The 11609-nt window shown below is 34.0% G+C and overlaps 1 protein-coding gene and 1 long non-coding RNA gene across 3 annotated transcripts; one reads left to right on the plus strand and one right to left on the minus strand.

The window, feature by feature from the left end:
* The first annotated feature begins 36 nt into the window (after positions 1-36).
* LOC131930684 (uncharacterized) lies at positions 37-1906 on the plus strand. Its single transcript, XR_009384154.1, has 4 exons — positions 37-322; positions 555-723; positions 992-1084; positions 1335-1906. It is a non-coding gene; the product is annotated as an uncharacterized LOC131930684 (long non-coding RNA).
* A 46-nt stretch (positions 1907-1952) lies between these two features.
* Positions 1953-10967, minus strand: LOC131930683 (polycomb protein suz12-B). 2 transcript variants are annotated; one of them, XM_059287268.1, is made up of 15 exons: positions 10823-10967; positions 7562-7608; positions 6430-6494; positions 6245-6316; positions 6090-6142; positions 5827-5894; positions 5531-5747; positions 5249-5451; positions 4950-5103; positions 4507-4742; positions 4256-4413; positions 4077-4166; positions 3618-3723; positions 3434-3513; positions 1953-2386 (listed from the first exon to the last, which is right to left on the minus strand). In XM_059287268.1, the coding sequence occupies exons 1-15, from the start codon at positions 10926-10928 to the stop codon at positions 2173-2175; spliced, it is 1869 nt and encodes a 622-aa protein (XP_059143251.1). In that variant the 5' UTR covers positions 10929-10967; the 3' UTR covers positions 1953-2172. The 2 variants fall into 2 exon arrangements, with proteins under 2 accessions (XP_059143251.1, XP_059143250.1); XM_059287267.1 differs by having other exon boundaries at positions 4920-5103.
* Between the last annotated feature and the right edge of the window lie 642 nt (positions 10968-11609).

Below are 11609 nucleotides of genomic sequence, written 5' to 3' on the forward strand. Positions count from 1 at the left end.
AGTAGGGGCACGGGTGGGGAAACTGGACCCAAGTCTTTCCAGTTTGAAATATCATGCTCTACCACATTGTCCCGTTTTGTTCACTAGTATTTTTTAAATTAAATTATGATTAAAAACAAGAAAATTTTAACTGTAACATTTCACCTTCCATGACTAGAACTATCTGGCTATACTTCTGTAATATTACTAAACCTGATAAAGCTCATATTTTTCTTTTTACAGTGATTTATGATGAAGAGCTGACACTTGCATTTTTCAAAACGATCTATCACATTCTTTCCAAGTCACCCCCTAAAACTCTCTTGCTCGCTATAGAAAAACGGTAAGCTTTTTGAAAACATTCAGTTCAATTTCAATAAAAAATGTGAGTATTATAGTTTGAGGAATTTATTGGGTTAATATATTTTCTTATTTAAAATATTTTTTGGCAGTATTATCTAGTACTTACTAGATCTGGTAGGTTTTTTTTTTAAAATGTTCAGTTTAAAAAACTTAAACATTTCTGGTTGACTTTATGAGATATCTTAAGTAATAAATGATGATTTTATTGGCAGTACTGTATTTAGCAACAAGGATCAGACAGTGTGCAGCCCAGCATATGAAGATTTTACACAGCACCTAGCAGACATAGTTAGTGTAGATCAAGGTCCAGTAAGATTTACATCGCAGCAAATGGAGTGCACTTTCCCACAGTACTTTCACTATCATAGATCAAAGGAACTGGTAGGTTTTTATTTTAAATAATTTAATTATTAGTCCTCCATTTACGATATCTGCAGATGTAGGTTTTTATGGCAGTCATAAATGTATGACCCCTTTACTTGCAGTATAATTTTTCTTTAACATGAGACTATCATAAACTTTATGGCCATGCCTCTGTCACATAAAAATTTCAGCTGATTTTACATGAACTGACCATCAAACCATTGTCAATGAGAGAAATGTAAAAAGTAGTTATGTGACCAAAACAAATACAACCTTCTTTTTTCAGGAATTGTGGACAATTAAATCTCTGAATGCATTAAAGAGCTGACAAGCTATAGAGACTAATTCATTACACATGGATTTTTACTCGTTTATTGAGGTGTGTACATTAATGTGCATAAATGAAAACATACTCTTATGTATTCCTTAAAAGCAAATCAAATTCTTTATTCCATTTTTGTCATTTGAAAAGGATCATTTAAAACTAGTTGACACAAAGAATAAAACGTACATACATTATTTACATTTTGTTCTATAGTTCATTTTTTAAACATTGAAAACTAGTGCACTCACATTTTTTGTCCATTCATGCATAAAAGCACAAACAAATTTATAAATTGCACTTTCAGAACAGATATAATGCCAGTGTCATGACATCACAAAGGACTTGAGGCACAGTGGCAACAGATGGCATAAGTACCTATATGAGAATTATCAATCCTTCAACAATGAAAAGGCTTAAATTAACAATGCCACCCTGTCAAGGATTGGCTCAGGGTGATCTGATTCAAGTACTCAAATGTGCAAATCATGTCCAATGGTTCCTTGACCAAGATGGGCATTAGCTTTGTCAGACTAGCCAAATCATCTCCACGCCAGCTTGGTCCTAAATTATAGCAGGAACCAAACTCATGTGCTTCCTATGCTGTAGGTGCATAGAGAAAGATGAGGTAGACAAGAAACCAGAGATCACACTGGAGGTGAAGTAATACTAGGTGTTGGGGAGTGTACGGGCATCACCACCAAGGCACATCAAATGCAGCCATTTTGAAATTCTATAAATGACACCATACTAAATTACTTTTTTTAATGACTAACCATTATTAGAGGTTTAAGGAATGTTAAAAATGTTTTGATTATTTTTTGTTATTTGGTGAATGTAATGATTTTTGTTTTGTATTGCTTAGTGAACGTTTTATATCTAATAGTCTATGCAAAACATTTAAATTACAGCTGATAAATGTGTATGAGCAAGTATTTATTTATCATAAAAATATAATTTATGGGTAATAAAAATTTTCTTAAATTAAACTAAAACATGTACAAGTATTTTACATGAACCATACAACACAAGGTGGGACACGCTCCAACATACATATCTATACATGCATTGTAAAATCACAATCTTTCACACAAGCCTTTGCAGGCTCTAGATTTAACATGGCACCAATGTGCTCAAAATAAATATCAGGATACTTTATTCTGGGAGTTGATTTGATGACGTAGATTTTCTAACATAGCATATGCACGTTGTACAACATCTGGCCTGATTAGACTAAAGTCAAAAAGGTTCACAAGATGAAGCAGAAAATTTCTGCACAGATTTTTCTTAATAATCTCTGCTCCATGCTCTTCAACAAAAGTAAAGCTTGCACGTGGAACCATACAGTCTCCTATATATCTGTGGACATTTCAAGTGAAAAAAATTAAGCAATGTTTGCAAGATTTTGAAAATCAATTTTTGAGTTGGATGATAAATTATCTAGGACTGTGTTTTACCAGTGCCCCAAGCGTCTTATTCAATGCAAATTACAATGTAATACCTCTAACCTTCTACTTATTCTACTCCAGACATGCTCATCATCCACTTAGCTTATGCTTACATGTATGGAATTTTAGGATCAAATATATGACAGTTAAAACTGCTTGTCTTTGGAACACAAGCTTATAAGGACATAGACCACCAGAAAAGCATCTTACTGTATCATTTATAAAAATTAGTTCCCTGACTTTTAAATCTTTTCTTATGTCCAATAACGTTCAATAGGACTATGTTTTTAATATTGTTGAATTCAATTTTTTCATTTTAAATAAATTATTGACATAGGCAGAGTTTTAAACATAAATTTATCTAGTTTTGCATCAGTATTTTTTTTTTTTTGGAAAATAATCAAGTATCTACAAAATAAACCATTTTGCTATTTATTTTTACATTTTTTTAAAGAAGTTGTTAAAAACTGCTTTGTCCTTTTCCTAAGCTCTGTCAAATTGTGCTGATTTCAGGTGAACAGACTTAAGTTATTGGAAGAAGTTTTTCCCACTACTAGTTTCTTTGCTTTAAATTTTCTAATGTACTTTATTTCTGTACAAACACAACAAATGTGTGCAGTTTCACAATTAACTTTTGCATCAGACACTTTTTTAGGTTGCAAGTGGGTGGGCAAAATCCATTGCTCCTTATAGACTTATTGTGCTATTGACACACTGGTGACAGGTTTTTACACTGTAAATCAGCAAGTCTCTAGAGGCCAAACAAAGGGAATTACTTTGAATATTTTAGTCTACCATTTAATTTTTCTTCTTTAACCCCCATGTGTATCTTATGATCTGGTTCTCCTTACAGATCAAAAGTAATTTTAAATATAAAATCTACTTGAGATATCTAGTGGTTTCGTTAACTGTTACAAACAAACTATATGTAATTTTGATATACCAAACTAACACTTACTCTTTTTCCATAACATGCAAATTCCACATTTTCATCAATTCTTTTTCACCTTCATTGACATCAGTAAACTCATCTATCATCTGCAAGCATAATATTTTTTAAAAGTGTAACAAACCTAGCACCAATTTTTAAACGTTTAGATCTAGCTATTTCAAACAAAAACAAAAAAGTTACACAAGCTCACCATGACAGTTTTTTGTTTCAGCCAACGAGGTTTACTCTCTTCTCTCCCCTCTGTATCTAGCTCCTGGGGTCGGACTGGCTGGCATGTCACAGTATGGAAATAAAGTCTGTCACAAAGAAATTGAAGATTAAAAATTGCTGCAGTGACTAAAATGCATTGTTTAAAAGTGCAACTCAAATAATGTGAGGAACAAAGGATAAATGCTTAAGGAAGAACAGTTTACTCTTGTATTGATCAATAAGTAAAATTTATACAGATAGTTTGAATGAGAATAACATCCACCTCCCATTATAGATTTTTTTTGCTATGTGCAAACTGTTGAAGTTTACTACCCATATGGAGGATTAACATTAGTTAACAATGCTGTCAACTTTTGTTATTTATACAGACAGCAGTAAATGCTGAAAGTGGGCAGCCCTCCATGAACCAAGAATCCTAAAAATAAAAAACAAGATGCACCTATTGTGGCCTTGTATAAGTTGCCTATTGAGCCCTGTCTCTGACTCAGCTTCTTGGAATTCAGATAAAGATGGTGCTGCTCTCTTAGGTCTGAAACATTTGTTTGATTACTTATTAGCTTTCAATACTTCAAAGTTAAACAGCTATTTAGTATAAAGATTTCTTTAAAAGTTTGTTACCTATAAACAATAACATGGGTGATGGGTGTACGTCTAACTGGGTTGCTGCGGCTAAAGGCATAGCCTACATGGGAATGAATATCTTGAGGATTGCCAACATATGAGCCATCATAGCGTTCATTTATTGAAACATCAATGCGAGCTCCCTTAGGATGTGGCTGATAGTAATTTAATAAAAGAAAATTAGTATTGTATAGATGTACCGAATCAACAGCAACAAATTACAAACTATTGAAACATTAGAAACTTACAATATACATGAAGTTGAACCTAGAATGACACAGACGTAAATGCTTGAGCAAACTATACAACTGTTGACATGAGAGGCAGCACCAAGGACATCGTAGATCATCCCTTGCTTCTGTCTCTTGTTGTGTGCAGGAGTTATGAGTAAACTGATAAAACACTCGCAAACGTTTGCGGGGTGTAACTTGATTTTGATTTTCTCGCTCTCTTGTTTTTGGACCAACATATTCAGCCTTCACCCCTGAACAGAAAATATTTAAAAAAGCATTCTATTTTTTTTCAAGTTGGGCTAAAAAATAAAATATGAAAAATCATGCAGTTAGTTTTGACGAAGACCTAACAGCATGTTAAGGGGAATAAAAATTGATTTTAACAAGAAGAAGAAAAATAAAGAGATGGGGTAAAACAAAAGGCAAACCTTTGATTACACCCCTCTGATAAACCTTACATTTCTCAAATGCTGCTGAGAAATCTGAGGTTCCGTTGATAAGATGGCAGCGAGGGGGAGTCTCACATTTTTTATTGTTGTCCTCTTGAGCTAACCATGTCAGGGTAAATTTCAGAGTGGGGTAATCCGTGAATAGCTCAAGGGGTCGGACATTCTGAAATAATTGCACATCAATTTTTACTCATTGAAATCCATTTTTAAAAATTTCAATAAAATTGTAAAAGAAATAGAAGAAACAAACATCAAAACATGCTATATTCATTGACATGTTACTCTGAAAAAATTCATTATTTTATTACTTTTCCTGAGAAAGACTCCCAGACTTTGTTCAGTTTGAGGGTCTCAGTACCATCTGAAGTTTCAACGGCCAGCTCATACTTCCCCTGGGTCAACAGACACGACTTGGTTTTGTCATAAACAACCAGCTCTCTGCAAAATGTCAAGATCTCTTCCTCTAAGGATGAAATGCGACCATTTCTACGTCTTTTAATGGGGGGCTCATCTGTAAAAGAAAAATTACACAATAACTGCCTGAAGGTTAGCTAGATGTAAAAAGACACTACTTCAACCACACAACTTACTTTGAACATGATTCTCCCCTGAACTGTTGGCTTCTCTTAGAGTAGCACACTGTACACGGAACAACAGTACATGGGATCTAACAACATGACCATTCTTATAGGCAAACATTTCACTAGGAATTTCAAGCACTTGATCTTGGTACACAGCCAATGGCTTTGGATTAACTGGTACTCGCAACTTGGCCAGTGTCACTGGGACAATGGGTACTGCTGATTCCTGTGGACATAGTGTGTTTTAGATTCATCGATTCAACAAATTTCTCTTTGTATGAAATAATCAGCAGAAATGTACATACCTTTCTTTTCTTCTGGCAAATGCGCAAAAGTAGAATTTCGACATCAGCAAACTCAGCCTCAGTTGCAACTAAAAAGATTTGTGAAAAGAATTCCTATTTATATTTTAAACAGCACTATTGATCAACTCTATAAAAATATATTGGTGGATTCCACAAACAACATGTCCCAATATGAGATTTGTACATTAATAGGAAAAAGATACTTTATCAACATTTTTACCTAACAACCAAAAGTAAGACCAAAAACAAAACTAAATACTTACAGTCAGCAATATGAAAGCCAGAGAACGATAGCTGTAGAGTTTCATGTCTTAACCTGGTTAACAGAGAAAAATGTCAGTTATATGTATAACAGCAATTGTAGCAGTTTATGGACAATTACCTAATTTTGTAATACAATGCTAAACATTAAACACACCTTTTCCTCACGGATTCCTTTTCTAACTTGGCCTCCACAGATCCCAATATAGAGTCTACTTTAAATGTTTTTCTAGAGAGAAAGAAAAACGACTTTTTTGCAAAAAAATAAAACATATCATGTTAGCTATGATTATATACATGAGCGTTAAAATAAAAATTTAGAATTTACAAAAGCTTCTTTACCTTTTGCTATTTGAAACAGACCTCCTCTGTTTCATATACGATAAAGTTCTTGGTAAAAATATTGGCTGCAGAACAAGATAATAAAACTCAGCATTCTGTTTTTACATCTAGAGATTTTTCAGGTTATAATAGTATGTAGATCATTGGACCAAAAAGTAATTTTTAAATTTATTTCAAAGATCTTTAAGTTATACAATGTTTTTTTTTATCATAATTTCATTTCACTTTCCCAAAGGCCGATACAATTTCCTAAAATTCTCTGGCTCTAAAAGCTTTTAACCCTGAAAGCGCGCCTAGCCATGATCGTGGCTTTGCTGTTACATAACTTATAACGCATAAGGCCACGTGGCGCGCGCTTTAAGGGTTAAAAACATTCTCCTGTGTAGAAGTAGAAAAAATCATTTCAGTGTGATTTTATCTATTATCAGAGCAATGTTTGATGCAGTGCAAAAGGGGGTGGTTTTGTATTTTCATTTAAGAGTTGCTGAAGTACTCAAAGATTGTGAGGGGTGTGACACTTTTGGATAAGTGAAGAGGAGCTTCAAATAGGGACCAGCGCAAGAGAGTGTTTTTGAGGTGCACAAGGGTATAAAAATATAATCTTTTTTATGATCATAAAGCTAACTTTTGAGTCAAATCTTACAAAGCAAATTTTAAATTGGCAAAAGTTAAATTATCAGAACTTTTTTTTCCACAGGACAAGTTCAAAAAACCAGTGATTCCGCCACAAGAAAGAGAAACTGAAAAGCTGGAAGGGTAGGTTGTTAAGAAACACATGTAAATAGAAAGTTGTGTCTAATGGAGACAAATTATAAGTTAAAACTACTTTAATATTTAAAAATGATGATGTTTCAGGAAATTTTGAGGAAGCAGAAACCTCATATTTTGAAATTACAGTACACTAGGTTTCGGGGACATCTTTTGAATTAAGGTTTATAAAGCTGCGTGAAAATTTTAAGCAGTAATTTAATGCAGCTTCTTGAACCCTGATTCAAGCAAATATTAAGCAAGTCATGCTAATTTGAAAGTGCGCAAAAAACAAATATTAAAAGAAGGATTTAAATAGATCAATTTAATTTCTTTAAACTGAACACAGACAACAAATAAGGTCCTAAAATGAGTATTGACTTACCAAAACAATGCTTCTGGTTCTCAGATAACGATAGATCTGTGTTGGCTCTAAAAATAAATAAAATAGGCCTCATAAAAGTTTGTTTTTTTTAAATTGTCAATGAGCGTCAATCAGCCATATTGCCTGACACTTCTACTTAATGATACTTTACTGTAATCCTAAAATTACAAATTAGTCCTGAACCAAGGTTTTTTTATTAAATAAACAAAATGAACATGGGCAACTATGGAAAAAAAAACTAGCTTGAGAAAAATTTGGGCCTAATTGGTCAGTTTGCCAGACAGTAACAATTCTGTTTTTATGTACTTTCATTCACTATGACATGAACTGTAGATGTGTTTGTAAAATGCACATTGAAATCTTTCAGCCCCTAGATAGTCTAAATCAATTTGGACTTAAATTTGGTGTCAAGTTTTCTTGTAAGGGACAGGCCCAATACTTTCAATTTTAATTTGAAATGGAACAAAGTCTAAGTTATAGGGGCCTAATAGGAAATCATCGAAAGTCTAGCCTGGCATCTAGAGGAGTTTACACTTTTCGGACACACACCAAAAATTACGTAGGACCGAACACTTCGTCGGTTTTTGGCTCATAGAAACTTTAATTAGCATGTCTCACGCGAAACCACGGCGCCTGCACGTAAACTGTTCATTTATGAACACTTCCGTGTCAAGTACTTCCGTTTCCTTTCTCAAGAATTATTTTTAGAAATTTTTTAACGTTGCATGGTACGCACATTTCTATTTTTACACCAGCCGGATGAAGTGACCTAGGGTTGGACTTAGGGGCAAAACTTGAACCAATCAATGCTTAGCTAAAAGGTTACACTATAAATAGCTTCTATATATGTATGGAACATCGTAAATGTCAAGGTTAATGGGTTTTTTCGTGCTTGAACAATAAAAAAGGGGTGTTCGCTAACTTATTTGGCCTTACATGGGAGCGGACAGCAACACAAAAATATTATTAAATAAGAATTTAGAGCATAAAAGGGGCTGGTTATTGAAGGGAAAGGGTCAAAATAAGGTCAAGAATAAGGTGGAATGCGAAAGAGGAGGGGGAATCATGTGACCTGGCTGGCTTAGCAGCGTACTGCGCGAGCCGCAATGGTTGAATGGGATGAACTTTGGGAGTGTGGGAAAAAGGTTTTAATACTATTAAAATTACCTCACAAACAATCAATAACACAATATAAATGCATATAATATATGTTTTTATTCATTAAATTGACTTTAAATTATTCTAAATGAACAAAAAGTGCTATGTCCGATGACGGGTAAAGGTGTCCGAACACATGTAAAACTGTATTACATGTGTTCGAACACACGTTAAGACCCCCCCAGTCACTATAACAAGAATAGCTTAAGTTCTATGCGTATGAATACAAAATGACACACACATTATTAAAGTAGAATGGTTGCGGATAGATATGATACTTTTTTTTGTTTTCTATGTTAAGGGTTACTGAATGAGACCGCATGGAATTTTTACGTTGCGTTTTTTCGCTATGTGTGTCCGAAAAGTGTAAGCTCCTCTAGATCTAGATACATTTTAATGAGATGCGCTTCGTGTGAATAATTTTATTTAGAGAATCTAGTATTTATATTTAAGCCTAGATCTAGATCTAGATCTACTCTAAGTACGGCCATTGCGAAGGGCCCGTAGAAGGTAGGCCGTTCGAATTCACAGCTTCCGGGTTTGTTGTTTTGAAGCCATCTCACGGCTCATGCGCTTACCAAAAATGGCGACCAGTTTCGCTTTCACTAATGGGTAGAGCGATAAAACTAATGATTACGAAGCCATCGTTAATTTAAGAAATCGGAACTATCCGTTTCTATTTAAGTCTGTTATTTAAGAATTGTCGGATCTACTTTTGGCCTAATTTCTATGTTTGTCTCGCAAGCGGCGCCTTAGTGAAAGTAGCTCTATATAATTCTTATCTTTCGAATCAAATAACTATAAAATACCGCAGGTATTTTTAACCAGACTATTGCTATTTTTTACTTGAAAGCATTAATTTTACACACGTTACAATAAACTGGTAATAATTTGTGGTAGGCATGAGATATGCTCTGTAAGAATAATAATGCCATTTTATTATAAACTTTTTTGGTGAACACGAAGCGCGGGAAAATGTGTGACGCGCAAGAATCCAATCATTCGGCTAGATTTATGACTGTTTTTTATGTCACACCTAAAAATAGAATGTTTACGCTTTCTTCATTGATGATCGTTTTCATTATTTTTTTAAACTGAAAGTATGAATTATTAGTTAGATTTCAGGTTTTGTAACTTGGTATACTTACCCTTTATCAAAATTAAAAGCATAGCATGCTGATTGTGAACAAATATAGTCATAAAACACAAATATAAAGTTACAAACAATGCGATGTCGGGATGTGCCACACCCCCTCAAGAAAACACGTGTTTATTAAGCTGTTTATCTCACTTTACAACAGTAATTAAAATTAATTTTCAAATTTTTATCACTTATTGGGTAAGATTAAGCACATATTTACTAAAAATGAAATAAAAAACAAAAGCAAATTCTGTTTTAATGAAGGTCACGGGTCAAGTTTTTTTTTCCTTCTGTCATGTTCAGTGGAGGGTGCCACAGGCTGACCTGACTTTGGAATTTTTTTCAGTAATAATGACTTTGCACAGAAAGTTAAAATATGCTAAATTGGCTTAGTTTACTAGTGTGCAAGCTATTATTGATACATTTTTAATAAAAAAATCATTCTGTAATTCTCACCAAAAAGCCTATAGAAGGCGTAGATCTAGATCTCTAGACTTGATAGCCTTATTAAATAGCTGAAGTATTATAAACTTAACCACAGCTAAATCTATAGATCTAGAAATCTACTGCTTAGCATTATTTTTTAATTTAATATTGGTGAGTGAAAGTGCAGCTTGAACTTGAGTCTTGAACTGAAACCCAAAACAACTTCAACAAGTCTCAGACTTCCACTGACCACTGATTTTGAGATAAAAATAATTTTTAAAGTATTGAATAGCAGATAGAATCTAGATCTAGATCTAAATCTAATACAATGTTAAATTCCATCAATGTGAGAATATTACGGAAAATACAACGGGATGCTATAAAAAATAATTTGGGCTCGATGTGTATGAAAAAGTAATGTTTTGGCAGCCCGGCATTTCTTTCGTCTTTATCGAAAATAGGTTACACCCTCGATTGACAATATTCAACACTAGACTAACTCTATAGCTAAACAAATAAAAATTATAGTAACTGACTTTCAAAAGCTTGAAGAAATAACTCATGATCTGCTTCGGGTTTTTTGTCTTTTTTAGTATCGTTCTGGGTCCCAGTGTTTTCTACCATTCGACGTTTGGGACCCATTGTATCGGTTATTTCCAATGAATCCGCGGGAACAACGGAACTCAGTATCAAACAACGCTTCCCAGAATTTTTGTGGACTTGGTTATCTGTATGAGACCAAACTGATATTCTATTTAGCTTTATAAATAAGTCTAGTTAGGTGCATTAGTTTATGGTCAATACATGGAGACTAATTATTGCTTGGAGTCAGGTGTTAATTAAGCTTTGAAGAAAATATAACTCAACATTATTGAATGACTATGAATAAATCGTGTATGTACAATAAGAAATGCAAATGAAAGATTTCACAGAGTTTTGAAGCCTATTTTGTTTATTGATATGTTATTGAGTTATTGTCTAAATCGATTTTTGGTCAATATCTAGGGGTTTTTAAACGTCTTTTATTTGGACAAAAAATTCATGTTTATAGACATAATATTTTTATGGGCAATCCCATCAACCCCCGGAGTACAATCGCCGCCTCTTTAACCCCCCCCCCCCCCCCCCCCCCCGACCGCGCGTTGACTGGTATGACAGATTCGGATATTCAGACAACTGAGAAATTCCATAGCATAGTTTCAGAGTACCCCCCCCCCCCCCGAACGAAATATAATTTATATTTAAAAGATACTTTTACCAGTGTCAACCCCCCCCCCCCTCCGAAAATTCCAAGAGACCCCCCCCCCCCCCCCGGAGAAAAGT

The sequence above is a fragment of the Physella acuta genome, unplaced genomic scaffold, assembly GCF_028476545.2.
Source record: "Physella acuta isolate Inbredline_101_S28 unplaced genomic scaffold, ASM2847654v3 ptg001821l, whole genome shotgun sequence".
In the NCBI taxonomy this organism is placed as follows: Eukaryota; Metazoa; Mollusca; class Gastropoda; family Physidae; genus Physella; species Physella acuta.

What these genes read in the sequence shown, in the direction of transcription:
- LOC131930683 (XM_059287267.1), bottom strand. Translation starts at nt 10,928, where the DNA reads ATGGGTCCCAAACGTCGAATGGTAGAAAACACTGGGACCCAGAACGAT. An exon ending in TCTGTTTCAAATAGCAAAAG is followed by an intron (nt 6,317 to 6,429) that starts GTAAAGAAGCTT and finishes CTTTCTCTCTAG; the next exon opens with AAAAACATTTAAAGTAGACT. An exon ending in TGGCTTTCATATTGCTGACT is followed by an intron (nt 5,895 to 6,089) that starts GTAAGTATTTAG and finishes AAATCTTTTTAG; the next exon opens with TTGCAACTGAGGCTGAGTTT.